Source organism: Erpetoichthys calabaricus, chromosome 9 (assembly GCF_900747795.2).
Source record: "Erpetoichthys calabaricus chromosome 9, fErpCal1.3, whole genome shotgun sequence".
Classification (NCBI taxonomy): Eukaryota; Metazoa; Chordata; class Cladistia; order Polypteriformes; family Polypteridae; genus Erpetoichthys; species Erpetoichthys calabaricus.
The window spans coordinates 172,788,347-172,811,231 of record NC_041402.2 but is presented as its reverse complement, the minus strand read 5'-3'; the positions used below and the strand labels follow the sequence as shown (position 1 = coordinate 172,811,231).

The window sequence follows — 22,885 nt, the reverse complement described above, 5'->3', positions numbered from 1 at the left end:
AACTATCTGTGTTAGGCACTATGAAAAGTAAAAACTGGAGTCTAAATACAATGCATTTAAGACAGCTATCATACATTAAAATCACCAGCCTCCGTCTGTTTCTTTTTCTTGCTAATCACAGCTACAATCTCAAGATGGCACTACGCACATCCAGGTTGGTGAGGCTTATTAATCCTCATTGGGCTTTTACACCTGCAGGCAGCGCCAGTGCTAGATTATTTTGTGCCCTAGGCCAAGCTTATTAGTGTGCCAACCGACTGTTCGGTAGCTAACCTGTGCAGCTGGTTCCCCCCCCCTTATGATCTGCGCCCTAGGCGAATGCCTAATTTGCCTTAATGGTGGTGCCAGCTCTGTTTTTAGGACTGTGCTTTAGGTCTCTGGAGCAGAAAGGATGCACCCCGACATGTTGCCTCTCATTTCATGTGCTGCATATGAAAAGGGGAAATAGCTTTCAGAACATTTTATGTTTATTTAAAAAAGATATTAAATGTATATATACAAAGAAAACAAATATAATAATCCTATGAGGATACAACTCAATTTCAAAACATGCAGCGAGGAAGAAAGAATTCAGGACAGCAAAGGCGTAGAAAAGGAGTAGGAGTGCTGGCAGAGGGAAACGGACTGATGAAGGTGTCAAGGTAAGTAAAAAGGGGCATTGACTGAGGAAGGGGAGGTTGGTGGTCAAAATGAAAAGATGACAAGAAATGGACAATGAAAGCAAGGCTGAAAAATGAGGAAGACGTGCAGGAATTAATGCAATAGAATAAGAGACTCTAAGGGAATGAAATTAAAAAGAAGCAAAATGCAGACTGAGGAAGAAGTTAATTTAAAATACGGCTTGGAGAACATAAAAAAGAAAAGAGCAGGTGAGGAGGAGGGCTAACACCATTAAAAAGTAGGAGGACAGAGTGAAGAAGATGAGGAGAAAAGAGTTGACCGGAGAAGAAGCTTATTTAAAACACAGAAAACAAAAAGAATAAAACAGAAAGAAGAGGAAGAGGAGAAGGATTCATTTCAGTAATAAAGAAGAGGGTAAGACTAAAGAATGCAAAAACAAGTAGACACAAATTTCAAAAAGAATCTGTCAACTGAGCAAATGGGATAAGGCTGTTCACAAAGAGGGGATGCAAAGTGAAGATGGAAAAAGGGGAAAAATAATTTTAAATACAGTATATAATTTCAGCTTACAAAACTAGTAAAGACAGAGAGGCAGAGGAGTAAATCCATTAAGAAATAGGAGGAGCAGACTGGGGAAGAGGAGGAAAGGCTATTTTAGAATGAGATATGCAGAGTTTAAACAGCTGAAAGAGAAAAAGAAGAGAAGAAAAGAAAAGAAACTGAAAAGAAGAGGACTATGTGGAAGACATGGAAGAGAACTGGAGAAAATGCAAAAGCAAGAGAAGTTGGCTTGAATATCAAAAAGAACACACGAGTTGAGAAAAAGGGTGTTGTCTATGCATAAAGAAGGGGTGCTGAGTGAAGAAGAGGAGAAGAATGATGAAGAAAAACTAAATTCCTATAGACATGTATCAAGCAAAAACAGAAAAGTCCTACTGAGGAAGAGGAGTTAAAGCATTAAAGATAAGGGGGACTAGGTATAAGAAGAAGGGGAACGCTGACGGAGAAAGAGCAATGGGGCAAACACCTTAGCATGCGGAGTGGGCATAAATTTCAAAAATGGTGCAACGAGAGGAAGATGAGGATTAAAGGCTAATTTAAAAAATAAACATTATGGAACATGAAAAAGGGAAAGAGGCATTTGAAGAAGAGGGATTAAGTAAATAAAACTGATGCATTGATGAAGAGTAAGGAAAAAGAGGTAGAGTAAAGAAAAATTAAAATTTAGATTGAGGATGAGAAGTCTGCGGAAAATTCAAAGGGTTGCAGATTGAAGTAAAGAATTGGAAAAGAAACAGAGGTACTGGTCGTTAAGTAATGGGGTGCAGGGGAAGATGGTGAAGCAGGAGAAAACAGAACTGAAAGGCGCAGACTGAGGAAGAGGCACATACAACAAAGAAAAAATAAACAGCTCAGACTCAGCAGTAGGATGTTGATGAAGCTGAGGGTCCAAGGAAGGCTCAAGGTCCATGAGTGGCCATTGCCAGAGGATAGGAAAGTCTGGTTTGGCCTATCTAGCTGCAGTGAGGAGAAGGCGACGACTAAACCACATGGGTCATCATGGCGCTGTTGTTGCTGGCCGTCTCCTGTCTGCCAAGGGAGTGATTCATTAACTGAGACTCTGAGTCATCTATGGCTTTTGATTTTGGGGTTTTGAAGGGTGGTGCCACTGCATCCTCTCTGAATGGAGGAAAAGAAGCAGATCATGAGACTTTCTATGCCAAAAATAAAACATAACAGAATAAAATAAAAGGAGACAACTTAAATACATCAACCAGTGTATTTTATTTACTGTAATGCGTGTCACAGCTAGCACCACCGCAGGGCACTTTACAAGAAAGTAAATCCAAAACCTAAGAGTAGTAAATTCAGATCTAAAATAATATCTTAGGAGGTACTGGAAAAACACGAAGGGATCGCAGAGGCTCTGGCATTTAGTAGGAATAAATACAAGGAGCTGAACGTGCAGAGAAGTCAACTGAGGGTCAACGGAAAGAGAAATGCAAAGGCTCTTCTCTAAATAGTGTAGCCCCTGGATAACACCAATAAGTAATATACATAAATATTAAAAAAATATATAAATATAAATAATGACAGTCACCTTAACTCATTTCCAGAACTGGAGGACCCCTTGAAGTGGCGCTTCTTGAACCAGACGAAGTAGGCAGCCAAGGCTCCCAGCAAGAGCAAGACAAGAAGTGTTCCTACCACGGCCCCGGCAACAACTGCTGCAGTGCTGGTGGCTGAAAGTAGATGATGGAGTTGATTTATTTGCTCCCTGATATCTCCTGTTATTTATAATTAGCGGGATGGTATTTGCCACAGAAACGCTCTAGAGAAGTGGCTGTACCTCCAATACACTGGAACTAAACCTGACCTTATAAATAGACAGGGCCATGGAGGGGATGTTCTTGTTCTGACTGGCATTCTCTACATGGGCCACTCACCGGTTATGCGAACTGAAATAGAGCAGCTGGCTGTTCCTTGTTCATTGGAGGATGTACACTGATAAGACCCAGTGAAGGCAAAAGAAACATTCTGTAGCACTAAGGTCCCAGTACGTTGGTCTAGGGAAACAAGAAGAAACACAGGAAGTGGGATGGTTAATGACTGGCATCTGCTCAGCATAGGCATGCACTGTATGTATGTGCCAGTAAACGAGTGAACTGAGCCTTCTAAAAGATGAACACTCTGAGGTGCTCGTTTGGTTCTTCCTGCAGGCAGGATCTGAGTATCTGAGTAACACAAATGTGCACACACAAGTATAAGCACCCATAAAGTGCTTACTTACATAAGCAAAGACACGCAAGCATTTGTGGATTAATGCATGTGTAGATATTCACTGAAATAGGCATATATCTACTGGCTTTCATAGACAGACACACATATAAAGACATGAAAGTGTTCATGAGAGGTACACATACACATGCGTCTATCGGCATGCGTTCACAGTGGGCATGTGTGGAACTGAATACATTGTAACAGTTTTAGCCTGGGGATGAGTCTCACATAGTACACTATACGGCCAATAGTTTATGGCCACCTGACCATCACACCTGTATGAACTGAGTGGACATCCCATTCCAAAACCATGGGTATTAATATAGATTCGGCCCATCCTTTATGGCTATAACAGCCTCTACTCTTCTGGGAAGGCTTTCTATAAGATGCTGGAAGTGTGTCTGTGGGAATTTAACCCAAAGAGGAGCCCCATACTATTAGCCCACCTCCACCAAACTCTACCATAAGCACCATGCAGTTCAGAAGGTAGTGTTCTCTGGCATCTGCCAGCCCTGATTCATCCATCAGACTGACAGATATTAAAGCACGATTCATCGCTCAAAAGAACTTGTTTCCATTGCTCTAGAATCCAACAGCAACATTATTTACACCACTCCAGCCAACTCTTGGCATTGTGCATAGTGACCTTAGGCTTGTGTGCAACTGCTCAGCCATGGAAACTCATTTCATGAAGCACAGATCTTCTTATGTTACTTGCAAAGACAGTTTGGAACTCATTTATGAGGACAGAGGATAGGTGCTTATTTTCACGCTACATGCTTCAGCAATTGACAGTCCTCCTCTGTGTTTGGATGGTCTACAACTTTGTGGCTGAGCTGTTGTAGCTCCCTGACATGTCTACTTCATGTTTACAGCACTTACAGTTGACCAGAGATTTTGAAGTAGAGCAGAAATTTCATGTACTGACTTGTGGTAAAGATGGCATCCTATGACAGTGAGATGATTAAAGCCACTGAGCTTTTCAGTATGACCCATTCTACTGCCAATGCTTCTCAATGGAGATCACATGACTATGTGCTTGAGTTTATGCACCTGTTAACTTGAAACAATGATCTGTAGAGATGTCCACATACTTTTGGCCATATAGTGTATGTACTGGCATCCCATCATGTAAATGAGTAGCTTTATGGATACTTTCAGGGGAGCCTATCAAAACATCAAACCTGCAAAGTCACAAATGAATTCCACCTAGTCTGACAGAAGCAAGCTGTCCATTTAAGTATAGCCAGCTACCTAAAAGAACCATGTAAAGAGCAGGGAAACCACATTGGGGCTGGTGTTCCATTGGTGTTAGAAAAAGGAGAAGACCTACAGTCCAGCTTAACAAAGCACTTAGTACCATAGAGACCCTAAATGGACTTGCTGGACTATCTGGAGGAATTGTGGGAGAGCCCCAAAGTTGAGATCCAGACTGGGAATGTAGTTTGCAGTGTCAGATCAGTAAAGGCAAACAGCCCAGAGATACGCCTGCAAGTCCGCACAAGGAGGTCTGTTCCCTCACATTTAATGGAAAGATCACCACACAGAAGTGCAACATTCTGCACTGCCACCATCACCTGATCAAAATCCTGTGATGGATGAATGAAAGCAGATACTGTACTTGCCACAAGACCCGCTGCAGAGTCTAAAAATCAATAAGGAACTTCTTAAGAACATTTATATTAGTGGGAGCAACTGTGGAGACCTCTTCTGTGAATTTTGCTTGTGAAGAACTCCCCTATTAAAAATTTTCCCTTATTTTTAACTTTTGATATATTTTATTTTAGTATTTTTGCATCTTTGTGAATTTTGCTTGAAATATTTAGAATTTGTATTTTACTTATTTACTGTATTTCCCTTATCTTATTGCATTTAGTTTGCCTCGCAATAAGGAGACCTTGGTTTGCTTCCCGGGTCTTCCCTGCGTGGAGTTTGCATGTTCTCCCTGTGTCTGCGTAGGTTTCCTCCAGGTGCTCTGGTTTCCTCCCACAGTTCAAAGACATGCAGGTTAGGTGCATTGGCGATTCTAAAATTGGTGTGTGGGTGTGGGTGTCTGTGTGCCCTGCGGTGGGCTGGCGCCCTACTCGTGGATTTGTTCCTGCCTTGCGCCCGGTGTTGGCTGGGATTGGCTCCAGCAGACCCCCGTGACTCTGTAGTTAGTATATAGCGGGTTGGACAATGACTGACTTCTTTGATTGCTTTATTTTGAGTGAATAGGGTTGAGATAACAGGATACAAAACTTCAAGTAGGCATGATTAATTCAAGTAGGCCTCTAGGCGTTTCCTCTTAAAAGTGTTTTCTCACCATAAAATTGAAGGTCTAGTGGTTCTTTGGGGTGTTTTTTCTGAGCTCTGATGCAATTTCCCTCGTAGTCTGGTTCATTTAGGTAGATGTGAACATGCTGATCGCACTTGGGTTTGGAACAAAACAATGAGACACTTTAGAAACTATAATCTCAGTGGAGCTGGTAAAAAAAAAATTTCTGCCCAATGAAAGAAGTCCATGTTTATTGATATGTTTAGTTCACTTGAAAGTCTGTTGTGTGAAATGCATTTGAACTTACTGGAAGTTGAAACAAAGAAACATGTCATTCACCTGATTTGTAACAAAGCAAATTGACAAGGAGTGTGAAAATTATAGTCCTATAAAAAAAAATCTAAAAAAGGGAGAGGAGAACCATTTAAAACCCCTGGCCAAAAGTAAAAAAAAAACTGTAATTCTTTAAATAGTAAAATGTATTAAATAAGAAAATCTCAGATAGGCAAAAGAATTCAAGAGTAATTATCTGTGAATCAAGAATTAAAAAAAATCCAAAATTAGATTCCACCCCTACTGTGATTATCATGCTCACATACAAGGGTACAAACTCTGATGATGGCGCTTCTGGTAGGTCGCTAAGGCACTTAAATGGCAACATTTAGGACACCAGACAGGTTTACAGACCTGACCTTAGGTCACACTTAAAGGTGCCATCAGATTAATAGTGAGGAATGGGAACAGGATAGAATTATAAAAAAAAAACAGCAAACATTTTACCAAAGAAAGGAATAGAGAAATTACAATATTTCTAGAAATGAAGCATATAACAAAATAAAGGAGCAATCATCCAACTCGTTTATCTAGGGCAGCGTTTCTCAGCCTTTAAGTATTTGCAACCCAAGTTTTCATAACAGTTTTAATCGTGCCCCCCTAACTTTTTTTTGAAAGGAGTCGACTAATACCAATTTGTTCTTTTTTAATTAATGATATATCATAGATGCATATTTTATTATACCTACTTAACTTTTATCGACATTTATCTGACTCTATATTTATTTTTCTAGTATCAGAATGTAGTTTAAGTTAATTTGTTTTGGTTTCAATAGATGTATTTTTCATATTTTCGATTCTTGTTTTCTTTTTTTCACATCTTCGTGCGCCCCTTTTTGTTACTTTGCACCCCCCCTAGGGGGGCCCGCCCCACAGGTTGAGAAACACTGATCTAGGGAAAGATCTAGGGCAGCTGGGACTTATCCCAACAATCTTAACAGATATAATCTTGCTTTATGGATTTATTTTTGTTAATTAAATAAATATTGTCAATTAAGGTCTTTATTCGATTCGATTCAACTCGTGCAGAATGCAATTGCCAGAATCTTAACTAGGAAAAGAAAATCCGAGCATAAGTCTCCAGTTTTAATGTCACTACATTGGTTACCCGTGTCATTTAGAATTGATTTTAAAATACTGCTTATGGTTTACAAAGCCTTAAATAATCTCTGCTCCATCCTATAACTCGGAATGCCTCTCACCTTACACTTCAAATTGTAACCTTGGATCTTCAAATGAGTGTCTGCTTATAATTCCAAGAAATAAACTTATAAGAAGTGGTGAGGCGGCCTTCTGCTGTTATGCACTTAAAATCTGGAATAGCTTACTGATAGAAATTCACTAGGCTGATACGGTGGAGCATTTTAAAAAACTGCTAAAGACTCATAATTTTAACTTGGCTTTCTCATAGCTTCATTTTAGTGTAACTCTGACATTCTGTATATGCATTTAATTATCATTTTTTCATATGGTTCCAAAATCCGTACTAACCCCTTCTTTCTCTGCTGTTCTCCTTCCGGTTTTCTGTGGTGGCGATGTGCGCCACGACCACCTGATCAAAGCACCATGCAGTCCCTACGTTGATGGATTGAAGGCCAGGGGTCCACATGACCATCAGCATCTAATTCTTTCACGTGAAGCCTGAAAACCATGAGGACTGATTTAGATCATTTATGTTAGGTAGAATGCCTAGTAGGGCCTGGGAGGTCTCGTGGCCTTGGAACCCCTGCAGATTTTGTTTTTTTTTTTTCTCCAGCCCTCTGGAGATTTTTTTTTTGTTTTTTTCTGTCCACCCTGGCCATCGGACCTTACTTTATTCTTTGTTAATTAGTATTGCCTAATTTTTATATTTTTTCTTTGTCCATCTTATAAAGCACTTTGAGATACATCATTTATATGAAAATGTGCTATACAAATATATGTTGTTGTTATTGCCCATCCATAAACATGCTCACCTCTCACGAGTCACAGCAGCCCCTTCCACAATCACACTTCAAGCTGCCCTTCACATATGCTGTTGCTTGGCAACTGGAGTAAATGTATACATCAAACAACTAAGGCCATTTCAGTTTTTGCTTTGCAGAGTGAGCTTCAATCATGAGCCAGTTGTATGGGAGCCAAATAACAAAATGTCTTCTTCTGAGCAGATGTACAAATTCATATTTTATTGCATCTGATTGGCTGCTGTAGAAAGGCCTTGTTGGGTGTTTTTTCTTCTATAGTCAAACAAAGAATGATGGGTATGAGTTTGATACGTATTCGTTTGACTTTATTGGTAATCTCTGGGGGTCTATTGAACCCTACTCTCAGCCCTCCTGCCCCTCAATTGGTACAGATTGCAGTGAAATTAGATTTTTTGTTTGTAATTGGACTCCTGAACTTTAGTTAGATGTTTACAAACATCAAATGAAAGTTAACTTTGCTGAATGTATGAAGAACTGTAGATTTACTGAACCACCCTGTTCTATGGCAGGAACTGTGCAAACATTTCACATAAAGAGTCATTGATAAGGCATGAGGGAGCTTAACTTCCTTATGGGATGGGCAGTTTTGACCGAGAGTTTTTACTCTTTGCATGACTGGTCCTTATGGCACATCGATCCATCAATGTATCTATTCAATGGGTGTTGACATTAAAATAGCCATGTTAACTACTCCATCTCAAGGAAACATTGGAGGAAAGAGGAAGTGACAGCAGACAACAATGGGACAATTGTTACATTCACTATGGTTTCAAGGTGGTGTAATGCATAGTGTGGCAGACTCATGATACAGTGCGCTAGATTCAAATCCTGTGCTATCTTGTTGTCTGTGTCAAGTTGTCTTCTTCTCTCTGAGACTTTTAGGATAACCAGCAACTCTAAATTAACCTTGTTTGGGTCCTGTCACCCAATCCAGGGCACTCATTCTTGGCTTGCACTCAATGCTGCTGGGATAGGCTCCAGCTCCCTGTGACTTTGAATTAAGCAATTTGAGAATGCTGTGTAATGTTACTATGGGTTCAAGTTGGGACATTGAGGAAGAATGTTGACTCACAGCTCCAGGGGTCTGATTTCCAATTTCAGTCTGTTCATTGTCTTTGTGAAGTTCATATAACCTCTCCATTATATTTCTTCAGGCTTCCTTCAACATTCAGAGCATATTCAGTTTTGGGGTAGGTTGACAGCTGTGAACTGACCAAGTATTAGTAAGCGTGACTGTCTGAGGACTGTCTGGTACTCAAAGCTGCTTGGATTGGCTCAGCTGCCTGCAACTCTTTTGGAAAGTGGATGAGTGGATGTCTTTGAGACTGTGATGTATGTTAAAGACAGGGCTGGTGAACCCATTTGACAACATAGGTGGCCTAACCACCGGGCCGCACTATGGACACCAATAGAGGGGGCGCGTGGTCAAGACACTGAGGGAGACCCCTGCCCCACGGACCTTGAAGTCTTATAATACTGAATGTGTACCATTAATGTAACTAAAATGTTGCACATTTCTGACCGTTCTTAATTCCATCTTCCTCAACCCATCTCCACTATGGACACTTAGAGGTGTGGTTTTGGTAATTCAAGGGTCACATACATCTGACACAGTCCATATGGACATTAACTGGCATTGGTTAAAGATGTAAAAAACCTTAAAAATAAAGGTGCCAGAGGGGCTCTTTGCCATTGGGAGAAAGCACTCATGAAAACTCCAGAGACAATCCGTAACAGTCTCTACAAATAACCATGAAGAGATGATAGCAAATTTATGAAATGCCAGTGGGTTCCTGATTTAAAAAGGACTCTCGGGCATACAATCACACAGACTAAGCTCATGTGTTCTTGATCTGTCATATCCTGACTACTATACATTAAAGATTTCTGTTTTGTCCACATATTATGACCATTTTCAAAGCCCAAAAAGCCATCTTCATATGCAAAGAATGAAATGTTTTCTTCCAAGAGAGTGATTTGCAAGGAGCAAAACAACCCAGTAAGTTGCCATTAAAGTGCTGCTATTTTAAGAGTATAATTATGATGCCATGTCATGTACTGTATCTGGAATTCATAAATTATCTGGTTGTATGTAATGACTTAAACATTCTTTAATCTTTTTGGATTCACATTGTTTTGCTAAGTGGAGCCTATCCCAGCAGAACTGTGGCAAAGGCGGGCACCATTCAAGAATGAGCCATCAATCCACTACAGGACCCATTCACATCAGGCCAGTGTTGTGCTGACACGTGTATGGGATATAAAAGAAGAACCCTGGAACACCTAAAGAAAATCAACAGGCATAGGAAGAACATTCAAAACTCTGTGATCAGGTCTGAAACTGAACTCTTGTCTCTGGTGCTGCCAGCCAGCAGCACAAAAAGCAACGAGTTCTACAAACTGAATACAAGCAGCTGAAATCACACACTTGAGAGAAGCAATCACTTATTGCATTTTCAAGATGGCAGATTGCCCATGTGGCTCTGTCATGAGGGCAGTGTAATCTCTTTATTATAATAAAAAAATCCTGGGATGAGACGAGACTTTTTAGCCAGGGACGAGATGTGATTTTTTCGGAGGAGATACTTTCAAGTCCCGTGAGACGAGACTTTGTGACAAGAGATTTAACCATGCCCGGGGCATGTGAAAGAGTAGATGACAAAGTAGAACATCGGAAAGAATTAAAAAATGTTGGCGCAATACACATGCGGAGCAGGTTAGAGATAATGAAAGTACTAAAATTCGAAAAGTCAACAAAATGATAGTAAAGATTGCATTGGTGCAAACAAATGGAAATTATTACTCGGTGAAATCACAGAACAGCGAAAAGAGATCGAATATATTGTTTGGATTTAAACTTTAAGTCGGAGACTTGTAGATCGTCTAACTCAGGGGTCCTCAATCACAGTCCTGGAGGGCCACAGTGGCTGCAGGTTTTTTTTTAACCCGCTTGCTTAATTAGAAAGCAATACTTGCCAATAGTTTCATTTCATGGCTTGTTGGTGCTTTAACTCTGCTATGTCAGGTCATTCTAATATCCTTGATTTTCTTCCCCTTGCTAAGAATATCATCCAAATGATTTGAAGGCTAAACTGGAGGAGTACTTCTCAGTCCTTCACTTTTTTCTCTTCACTTTCCTTCCAAGTATTTAATTAAACCCAACAGTGCATGAAAAATACACACATGTGTAAATGGTAACAAGCTAAATGGAGAAATGCTGGTCTCTTTGTCATTTGCAACTTATTGCTAATAAGGAGCAATTAAAAACCAAGACTACAGCTGTTTAAGACTAAAATAAGCAATAAGGGTTCAAAATCTTAACAAGCGAGACAACTAAAGTGAAGCAGAAGAGTTACTTGAACAATAAGTGCTTCTTATTAAGCAATTGGGTTAGAGCAAAAACCTGCAGCCATTGCGGCCCTCCAGGACTGTGATTGAGGACCCCTGGTCTAATTTGTGTTACCATAGGGGAAAAGTAGTGTTTCTTCCCAATGAAGAGGCGTATCCGCGAGAATTAAAAGATTTGTTGTTTGGTGAAAGTGAAATCTACATACGCGAGCAGCAGAGATGTGCAGTGGCTGGCGCGTAGCACAGGCCGGGGTTTGGTGAGCAAAGTGAGCAGGGGGTGAAGCCCCCTAGTAATATTATTATAAAAATATGTATTTAGAAAAAAATATACTTTACAAACCAATTCTACTACTTAGTACAGATAAAACTGGCTGTTCAGCTAGCCTGGGGTGATACAGGTAGGCTGGAGATAAAAGGGCAACGTAGCTGAGGATGGAATGGGATGGAGTTGTGCTAAAGCAACAACAAGTATGATGTAGGGAGTCAGCTCATCCCATTGATCATTGGAAGACAGAGTTGTGCCTGAATAGGATTAGCATGAAGAAGAGAGTTGGCATATCCTATTGGTCTTGGAGAACATTAAGGAAGGTAAAGACAGAAGTAACAAAGAAACTATCTCTCTCTCTCTCTTTGTCTTCTTCCATCTTGAGAAGACCAACTCCAGCATGCTGTTTGGCCCTGTGCAGACAATGAACTAGTTGAGAAAAGAATCAAGTATAACTACTAGTTTATTTGCCACCTGAAACTGCACAACTAGCACTATCAGGTTGTATGGTTTGCAAAGCCGCATTCTTTTTGCTTTTTGTTTATGAAGCAAGTTATAATATTTGATCATTAAAACTTACTGTGTAACTTTCTTCTGCCAGTTCTGCTCCTCTATCTGATTGCTTGGGATTACAGAGTTAAAAGGAAGGGGGACGTATTGAATTACAATACCTGACAGTGTGGTAAGAGTATAGGTTTTGGTGTACTGTACTCTGTTAAGATGAAAATAATAAAAGAGTATGAAGGGGAACACAGTCACCCTAGGACCCTTCCATGACAATGCAAGCTCACAACAATTCAAATGAAGCTGGGCACAGCCCTACTCACCCATTATCCAGTTGGTTTGTGGCACTGCCCCCTTTTCTTTTTTCCAGTCGTAGATGGGAAGAGGGTTGCCTTCCACAGAGTTGCAGGTGAGAATGACATCACTTCCGACATTGGTGCTCCCACTCATTTTGCACACTGGTGTTGATGGAGGAGCTGAAGAAAAAACAGATGCTTTATTGTACTGCAGCAATTGGGGAAAGGGCATACAGTGAGGGCACATCAGACTCTAAAATCAAGTGCAGATATCACACTGATACCACCCCAAAATTGGTGTACTGAGAGGGCTAGAATTCCCCTAAGAAATCACAAATATGGGAGGCACAGGATTATCAATGGATACAAACACAGTTCTTCATTTCCTACAACCATTCAGTAGTGCTAGCCAACATTTAGAGTGCTTGGCATCAAAGAGCCCTCATTTGGCATTACAGTCTGATGGCCCATTATGGCTGAATATGGGAATGAGGGTGCTGAGAGAGAATTATATTAATCAGACTCCTATTAGCTTACAATGCAAGGAGACCACCTCTGAGCCAGTTATTGCAGGCTCATCACTGACCCCCAGCAGCTCACCACAATGGAGTGAAATGGTGATACAACACAGAAATGTTGACACAGAGAGAGATCAGCTAATGTCACCAGGAATCAGTACGCTCACTCTGTGCTCTGAGATGGTCACTTCCCAGCTGACTGAAGGAGCTCTTCTATTTAGCTCACCCTGCAAGGAGACCACTCCTGAGCCAGATGTTGTATGGGTTGTGACTCACCACTGGCTATTCACCACAGTAGAAATCTGAAAGCTGAATTCTGTTTAATTCCCTCTTATTTTAGGGACACTAATAACGAGAGGGGACAGAACAACAACTGAATTGACACATCAAAGTTAAGAAACTTGGCTCAGGGACTGGAACCAGATGAAGTCCTATTATTTTGAAGGATAACACAGTAAAAAATAAAGGACCAACGTGTGGATGCCACACTAAACAAGGACACAACTAAGGCCACCTGCTTGTACCACTAGATAACACAATACAAAAGAGAACATACTGAGAACTTCAAGGTTAACAGTGCCCTGTTGGTTGCCTGACCAGTCATTGGGGTTTACGACACGGCAGATGTAAGAGCCGGTATCCGATGGCTGAATGCTCTGGATTTCAATCGAAGCTGTCCCCTGTGTTGGTATACTTTGAAGCAGCCTGATTCTGTCTCGTCTTGTGTCGACAGGGTAAAACTCTCCGTCATAGTAGAGAATCTGAAGAGACAATGAGATAAGCGTGATGAGTAACAAAGCAGAAGTTAATTGGTGGGCTGCTTATCTACGGCCTCTTTCCAATTGCATGGCCCTTACCTCTTTTTCAGAGGAGCCGCCTGTAGGAATGAAGCTCCAAGCCAAGTTACACCCTTTCACAAAATTGGTGTTGTACGTGCAGGGCAGTAATACTGTGCTGCCCACTTTTCCAAAGACAGGCTCACTTGGCACAGTGACCTGAACAGAAATGATCCGCCCTTGAGGGAAAAGCAGGAAATTGAAACAACTGTAAATTCAAATTCAATTAGGAGGTCATTCGTGAAAAGATTCAGGCATCATTCTGCCTGTCTGTCTTAAGAAAAGTAAAAAATCTAACAAGGATATGTGGCAACATGGAGGGGATCTCCTATGAGAGTCTTCAGCATACCTTGATCTATAATAAGCGGGCCTTGACTGGTTCATTTCATTTGTCCACACTAGTGATGTGTCGTTCGCGAACGAGCCGGCTCTAAGAGCCGATGCTTTGAAGCGGACGAGAGGAGCCGATGCCCGTCGAGCAGAGCCGAAGCTTCAGCGGCTCCTGCTCAGCTCTGCTGAAAATCCATTCGGCAGGGGCGGGACTTTATTTATATGGGCACACAGAACATTGGCTCATAATGCCGGCTCGTTCACGAACCACACATCGGACTAGGATCGTACCATTATGTGAAAGAAGAAAGGGGGGAAGCGAAGACAGCGAGTGTTGGTACGGTCTGTGTACCTGTCGCTGCGACAGACGAGGAGCCAGATTTAAATGCAAGCGCATCGTGAAGAAAAAAAGAAGAGCGAAAAATTGAGTGAAAGCCGAAAAAGAAGCAGCATCTGGCTGCATTTCAGTGATATTGGAGACTGCAAAGCTAAGTGCAGAATTTGTAATATGAAAATATCCGTTAGAGCAGGGTCAACAACAAACCTGCACAGACATATAAGAACCACCCACCCACCCGTGCAACTGGAGGAGAGCGTGCCCTCTCTCCTGCCATCCACTGACCATGGAAAAGAGCCAAGTACTTCTGCTGCAGCATCCACTGTCTTACCGAAAACTGCAGGTATAACACGGTCTTCAGTTCAAACCAAAATAAGCACATTTATTCCAAAACAAATGACGCCAAACAAACAAATAAGTGTAGACGAGGAGCTGGCTAAAATGATAGCTAGCGACTTTTAACCATTTTCCATTGTGGAGGACAGAGGATTTACAACTTTTGTACAGGCCTTAAACCCCATGTATGTTCTCCCTAGCAGAAAAACTTTGTCCCAAACAATTATTCCATAACTATATATCTGAGGATGGAGTACAACACTGTGCTTTCAGAAACCACTGCTCTGGAAAAAAAAGTAGCATTTAATAACAAGAGCTGTGGATGAGGCATTTCAAAGAATAAGTGCAGCAGCAGCAAGATGCAACCCCAGCAGCCTGTCTGCTCCTCCATCAGAGGGCCAAGAGGAAGAAATTGGAGCAGGGGCATGTTCACAGGAACCACAAGCTTCTGCTGTGTGGAGGCTCTTTGACGAAAGAGCAACAGGAGACACTGCAAGGAGAAATCCCACAGCTGATGCTATGCTGGAGCTGAGGTCCTATCTTGAGGAGCCCCTCATCCAAAGAGCTGAAGACCCACTGAGCTGGTGGGAGGCCAAGGCTGCAGTCTACCCACGCCTGGTTAAGGCAATGGTAGGAATAATTTGCATTGTCGCTACATCGGTCCCCTCAGAAAGAGTCTTCTCAAAAACAGGACAAATAATCACGGAGAGGAGAAATCGCATCAGCCCATCTAAGCTGTGGCATCTGGCATTTCTGAATGCCAACCTGGCCTAAAAACTTTTATTCAAAGAGTCATAGTGTGGTGTTGTTGTTGAGTTTGGCCTTTAATTTGTTTGTTGTGTTTGCTGTGATTTTGTGTTAAGTTGTTCATTTAAAGCTTTTATTAAAATGTTAAACAAAAGTAACTGTGTATTTATTGTAATGAAAAAATGCATAAAATACGTAATGTCTGAAAACAATGAATAAGAAATTGCTTAGGCTATACACAAACCATTCATAATTGCGTAATTAGGCTAAAATATAAGCATCCAAGTGATACTAAACGAAGAGCCATTTGGGAGCCGTAAGAGCCGGCTCTTTAAAGGGAGCCGATCCAAAAGAGCCGAAGCTTTGAAAAGAGCCGGAGTTCCCATCACTAGTCCACACTAACATTAACTTTGTGCTACAAGGGAGAACCCCAGTATTGTGATAAAATCTTTGTGGCACCATATAGGAATATAAGAATTTGTATGATTTAACTGTGATGCCATTAGGAAATTCTCTTAGCACAGACCTTGGGAAAGCAGCCATGAAACTATTCTTGGTGCCACTTAGTACATTTATTTGACTTTCCTAAAATTAAATGAGACACTCACACAAAACTGACATTTTGACAAATCGTTTGTTGAAATTTGGAGACAGGAACATGGAGACTCACTCCATACTAACCAGTCCCCCAAATGCTACCTGCAGGCTTTGGCCTACATAGGTCAGAAAATGGGGAGCTGGCTTTAAAAGTTCCTGGAGATAGTGCTTGGTGTTCTGCCAAAAGAGTTTCATTTTTGTCTCATCAGACCAGAGGATTATTTCCCTGATGCTCCCCGAGTCCTTTACGTTTTCATCACAGTCTCTCTATGTTGCTGTGGGTTTTATCTCCTGGTTATCTGGGTTTCCTCCCATGTCTCCAAATTGTTTGTGTTGTGGTTAACTGGAGACTCCAAATTTGCTCAGTATGACTGCATGTGCCCTCAGATGGACTGGCACTCCATACAGGATTTGTTGTTGCCATCCACCCATTGCTGCTGAGTTAGGCACTTCTTCCAACTGAACTGGTGAAGTGCTTGGACTATTTTGGACAGAATATTAGTTACATTTTTATATTCAGGAATCTGTTATAATGTTATAGTACTAAATAGCAGTATTCAAAAATGAGACTGTTGTTTCAAATAAAGTGTGTGTCAACTAGAAATCCTTAGGTGTGTATGAGTGTGTGTGTGGACTTCTCTGTTTTGTAATTGAATGTTCTCCAGTATCGCCCATAACAGGGTGAGATTTAAAGTTGTGTGAAGGTGATTGCCTTTCAATCCCTTGCGGATAGTGTTCTCAACTTACTCCTTCATGGGCTCCAGAGCCGCCTATCTAAAGTCAGATTGTTCCTCCCAGATACTTCCTGGACTCATTGCCAGCCATAAGCACTAACCTTTCTATGACTTGCCCTGTGTCACTTCTGTTCCTGTCTGGCCATTTATTGATAAAGACTAGCCTATCAGTATGGAGGAAATGTTTACTTGAGTTGAGGCCAGGCGTGGCATCGAAAGTCGACCGTCAAGGGAGGCTCTTGTTTTCTCTTGCTCTTTTGTAAATTAGGTTTCTGTTTGGAAGGGGAAGCAGGAGGGACACTCATTTGACGTCTACGTTTGCTTGCTTGTTTTCAATATTTGTTGGCTCAGTGTTAAACACTTCTCTTTAATACCTCTGGGAATCTGTTTCCAAATTGTAAGCTGGGGCTCTGCCTTTGTGGCATTTGCACATCTTCTTATGTCTGTGTGGGATTTCTTCTCACAATCTAAAGAATGTTGGTTAAACTGAGAACTGTAAATCAGTTCATTACTCTGCATGTACCCAGTCCAGGGTTGATTCCCAACTCGCACACAGCGTTGCTGGAATAGACAGCTGAACTGGTTGAGTAGGTTCTAAAATGGATGGATGTACAGATGTTTCTAGTAATTTTTGTCATTTCTACAATAGACTGCAGTGGGCAACATTTCTGTTGGATATTAACCATTAACTTGCACTGGTGTATTTTGAACACCACTCTCAGTTATTTTTGTCCAACATCCTTTTATTTGAGCCTACCAGCAGCATCCGCCATTTATCCTCAGCTTGATTCACTACAAGTACAGTGTCGCAATGGCTTCCCTCCAGTGTGCCCCAAGCCGGTTCTATGAGTGGATGCACAGTCACAAGTTCCATATGGTGCATTTGGTACACTGCGCAGGTATGACAGCGATGAGATGTTCTTTTTGCAATTACTTTGTCTGCAAAGAACATTCAACAACTGAAATGAAATGTGATACATGTGCAAATCTGTCATTGGCTGAAAGTGTGACCGGTGACGAATGAGCACTGGAGAAATGGATCAGGATTATTTTCAGATAGTCCTAGACTGTGTCATACTATTCAGTAATATGGTATTAAATTACATTAAAAGCATATACAATTTAAAATTATTGCAATATTTTATAGTACAACCTCACAGTGTGCATGTAAATAGTCATTTTAACACCAGTGCACAAAGTACACTGCGCAAGTACTTATGAGATGAGAAATGGTATGAGTAGGTAAGGGTTAAAAGTTTCTGACTCTTTCTTCTCCATCTTCTGTGTAGTTATTTTAAATGTACTGTCTTCAGGTCACGGGAGCAAGAAGCTGAGAAGAGGAGAAGCAGCAGCTAAACAGGTGATAGAGGACATGGAAGATAGCAATTCTCACAGAGAACTTTCACTCATTAAATAACCTGCAGAACATACAAAAATATTCTCAAACTAGCTGTGTAAGCCGGTGCTGTAAAAAGCCTGAGATCCTAGAAACTATTCCAAATCGTCAGAATAAACATTGAAATATAGAGATGTAGTGGGTGAGTCGTGTCTCTGCCTTCCATAACACTTGTTTATTAAACAGATCTGTCAGGTCTGAAGATTATACTGCTCCACTTTACAGTTTGATATATTTTGTGTTTGTTGCTGACGTTAAGATTTTCAAACCAGGCTAACAGAACATAAGTAAAGACAGACTCAGTACAAGGTTTGTGAAAGATCGACCTAATGGTAGGATTCACTCTAAAAAGACACAGCTTCCTTACACAGTGGAACCGCCATTGCCCCCTTTTTATAGACCGTTATTATATTTTTGGTAAAAATTAATTTTGGAGAGAATGATTGTCCCCAGATATTTATGACCGTCAATGATCTCAACTGTCTAGTCTTTGACGACAGTGTCTTGCGGGTGAATGATGTTTCTCCTAAAATTGATGATTAGTTTCTTAGCATTTGTAATGTTTAGTTGTAGGAAGTATTCATCACACAAGTTAACAAAATCATCCACTGTTGGACCATGACTAGTTTCATTATCATTAAGTAGGCTTATGATCACTGAGACATCAGCAGATTTTGAGATGAACCTATTCTGCTCATAATTGTGATTGAGGCCTTCACCATTCTGATTTCACGAACAGTTTAACCAAAGATCTAAACCATCTGAAAGTGAAAAGGTATTCTACGGATAGAGAGAAAGGGACACTTTGTAGGAGACGGATGGCTGTAACTGATGCTCATTTCTTTCAGCTAAGGTGGTTGGTGGCCAAGATCCAAATCCTGAGAGGCTCCCCATCTGGTGACTATGCAGATAGACACCAGAAAGGCACCAACATTGAGGGGCCAACATTGTTTTCATTTTTAAAGATCTGTTTAACATCAACACCCATGTTGATGGATGGCACGGTGGTAGTAGTACCTGGATCTAAAAGGTTGGGGGTAGAGGAGGGGTACCCTGCCTCAAAATATTCTTGTTTTAATGTCAGGTGCCAACTTATCCACTGCCAGGCTTCATTTTTTCTCTCTCCTTAATATTAGAATAGTAAATGATGAATTATATTCTAATTCCTTAAAGACATTGAAATAAATTATTTAAAAAATGTTTTCATCCTTCAGTTTTTAGAATCAAAAATGGATTTCTCCAAAGCCGAAAGTGAGCCTTTCCCATATGACACAGCCCCAAAAAGCAAAGATTAAAATAAGAAGTCCACTTACCTAGAAACAAGGCAAATATCCAGCAGAAGTCCAGCCTTAATTGTGCTGCTGCAGCCGCCATGGTGAGTGTACCTGCTGCTGTCCTTTGTGCTTTGCCTACTCCCTTGTTCTTGTTTCAGTGCCTGGCACCTCTCACCTTATCTCAATGCGAGAACAAACTGAAACTCAGCAGACTGGGTGGTGATAAAGCAGAGGTGCTCAGGTGTGGCCCACTTTACCAAAGTACACAAACATTAGAAGGAGACCAGTGCTGCTGATAGGGAGCCTCGTTACACAGGGTTGTCGTAGTTCTAAGCGTGCGTGAGATAATTGCATAGTTGATGGTGTTTTATTGTGAAAATGTTTTGGGATGACTCTATCCTAAAAGTATATATTCTTTTATTTGCACACCCCGATTCTTTATTACGTAGACCCACAAATATGTCCTCCATCTCTTGTTCACTTACTCTTGGCCTGCATTTGCAATCGTATAGACCTATGGAGGCGGCACGGTGGCGCAGTGGTAGTGCTGCTGCCTCGCAGTTAGGAGACCCGGGTTCGCTTCCCGGGTCCATCCTGCGTGGAGTTTGCATGTTCTCCCCGTGTCTGCGTGGGTTTCCTCCGGGCGCTCCGGTTTCCTCCCACAGTCCAAAGACATGCAGGTTAGGTGGATTGGTGATTCTAAATTGGCCCTAGTGTGTGCTTGGTGTGTGGGTGTGTTTGTGTGTGTCCTGCGGTGGGTTGGCACCCTGTCCAGGATTGGTTCCCTGCCTTGTGCCCTATGTTGGCTGGGATTGGCTCCAGCAGACCCCCGTGACCCTGTGTTCGGATTCAGCGGGTTGGAAAATGGATGGATGGATGGATAGACCTATGGATTGTATAAAATGAACATTAAAAGGGGGTCTTTGAGAAAGCTATAGTCATTGCAGGCCGTATATGTAACATGTTTTGAATGTTGATGAAGTGGGCCACTTAAACAATCCATGGGCCTTAAGTTTGACAACCCTGCTGAAATATGATTTTTAATGATTTAAGTATTTTGCTTAAAAGTATTGTGTCCCATTTGAGAACTATTGGTGGTTAAGCAAATGGAGATGCAAGTCACTGAACTCTTCAGTCCGATCCCATCTGCTGCTAATGTTTGTCAATGGAGATTTATCTGCCCTTCTGCTGCGTACCTGTCTGCCCAGCATGATGCTTCTGTGTTTTCCATTGACTTTGTTGATGTATGTGTGTAATAGTAGGGCAGCGGTTCTCAAACCATTGTATTTCGCGCCCCCCCTTTTCTACCTGGAATAATTCTGCGCCCCCTACATAATATAAGATAGATGAGAATAACCCATGATACAACTAACAAAGGTATGATACTCGTGCTGTGTCGCGGTATCTTATCATTTTTACTTCCATAAGATTTGCATGTGTTCTGCTAACTTCGATGAAATATTTGCAATTTATTTTTTTTAAAGTGCTTTAATAACTATTAAAATGCTGTTTCCTTAAGAGGCATTAGCTCTCTGGAAATGTGTTCTTTTCAATTGCGGCATTTTAATTTACCTGAATTTAAATAATTATAAATAAAAAAGGTATTATCCCCCCCAGCATGCAATATGACGGTTACAAGATTACACAAGACGTATAGAGGATAATTTAGCTCTTTACTGACGGTTTCACGTGGATATCACAAACGGGAAGCTTATGACAGACTATCAAGCATGTGGGTGTCTTGATCAACGCAGTCTGCCATCTTTCGTTTGCCACGCTGAAAGGATTTTCACCGGACGGAAGACATAATCTTCCGCCTGGCAGCTTCAAAGTGTTGGCCGTAGGTCCATTCTTATATTCTGGTTGCTCCATGTGCAGGTTCTTCTCTGGATCCAAACAAGGACAGCAAAGGACTCAAACCCCACCTTCAAAAATACAGGAATAGCACAATGCCTAGATACAGTTCTCATTCTCCCAACAAGGAAAGAGGATAGTGAACTGACAGAAGACAGAAATATACTAGTCTGTCTTTAGGCTGACTATTCAATTCTCCAGTTGTCTTTGGCTCTCTAGTCCTGTGCTTGGCTCGGCAATTCTAAATGCTGATGCTGTGCCCCTTTGTACCATACTTGGTCTGCCTGTATGAATGAGTCCATAACAGTGGGCACAGAGAAGAGTGACATTAAAGTTAATAACAAAACCTACTATAACAAATGCCTTGTGTGGTTTTTGATAGTAATTCTAATCCCAAAAACTAAGAATAAATGATTTATTCCTATTTAATTATTTTTTTATGTAAAGAAACGATTAAATATATTGTAATTTTTAAAAATCTCGTAAACGAGGACACCGATGAAGTCAATCTGTGCGAGACAAACGTATTTTCATCCAACAAATATTATACCGCTGTTAGTTGTATCATGAAAATAACCCAATACGCAGTAAATTACTTAACTCAATTTGCCAATATTGGCTACACTGCCAATGTGGTGCAGTCATGCCACATTATCACCTGATCTACTGTTACCCGAATGTTCATGACAGATACCGATACGTCTCGCACTTTAAAGCAGGCACATACAGTATTAGTCATTAGATCTATGCCTTAGAAATGTTTTATTTTAATTTTAGTTATAATGCATTCGTTGTGATTATATGCTTGCAAACTTAAATTTGAAATAAAAATGTAAAAAATAAATTTTGATGTCTTGTTCATTTATTTGACGCCCCCCTTGTACAGCTTCAGCACCCCCCCCCCCCCAGGGGGGGCACGCCCCACAGTTTGAGAACCGCTGTACTAGGGTGTTGCACCATGTTAGCCATTATGGATGTAATGAGAAGTCAAGCAAAATGACACCTTTTATTGGCTAACTAAAAAGATTACAATATACAAGCTTTCGAGGCAACTCAAGCCCCTTCTTCAGGCAGGATGTAATTACATCGAAAGCTGGCATATTGTAATCTTTGTTGTATGTGGAAAGAAAGCACATTTGCATTCCATTCGTGTTAAATGTGGCAAGTGCTGATGGAAATGCGGCAGTGTTAAATCCTGAAGAAAACAATTTAGCTTCTGTCATTAAGTTATGAAAAAATGTTGGCAGCAACTAATTCTGCATGTTACACATTACTTTGATTTTTTATTTTATTTTCAGAAACACTTTTATGCCTAATTTAAAAAGTAATACTAAAACCGAAGGAGTTCTGAGCATCATTTGTTGCCATCAAAAAAGTGACAAATTCTGTACTTTGGTAATCAATGGTTTTTATTTTCCTCAAAAATGCCTACTCATTTTATGTTATGATTAAGAAAATCGGGCACTAGTAAAAGTAACCTCCACCCTAATAAAAGGATAAGTGCCTGTGTGTCTGTCTGTATGTTCATCTGGTTCCTTTGTCTCTGTCATGTTAATT

At 40.9% G+C, this 22,885-nt stretch overlaps 1 protein-coding gene across 1 annotated transcript; it reads right to left on the bottom strand.

Moving 5' to 3' along the window:
- Window positions 1–1,212: 1,212 nt before the first annotated feature.
- On the bottom strand, window positions 1,213–19,659 carry LOC114657266 (V-set and immunoglobulin domain-containing protein 2-like). The gene is made up of 7 exons (XM_028808988.2): window positions 19,514–19,659; window positions 13,745–13,902; window positions 13,444–13,648; window positions 12,397–12,549; window positions 3,069–3,188; window positions 2,723–2,864; window positions 1,213–2,301 (listed from the first exon to the last, which is right to left on the bottom strand). The coding sequence occupies exons 1-7, from the start codon at window positions 19,572–19,574 to the stop codon at window positions 2,163–2,165; spliced, it is 978 nt and encodes a 325-aa protein (XP_028664821.1). The 5' UTR covers window positions 19,575–19,659; the 3' UTR covers window positions 1,213–2,162.
- Between the last annotated feature and the right edge of the window lie 3,226 nt (window positions 19,660–22,885).

Bases quoted from the DNA above. Each gene is read 5' to 3' on its own strand.
- LOC114657266 (XM_028808988.2), bottom strand. From the start codon at position 19,574: ATGGCGGCTGCAGCAGCACAATTAAGGCTGGACTTCTGCTGGATATTT. The intron at 3,189-12,396 runs GTGAGTAGGGCT...TTGTTTCCCTAG, and splicing joins ACAAACCAACTGGATAATGG to ACCAACGTACTGGGACCTTA. The intron at 2,865-3,068 runs GTGAGTGGCCCA...ATCTACTTTCAG, and splicing joins TATTTCAGTTCGCATAACCG to CCACCAGCACTGCAGCAGTT.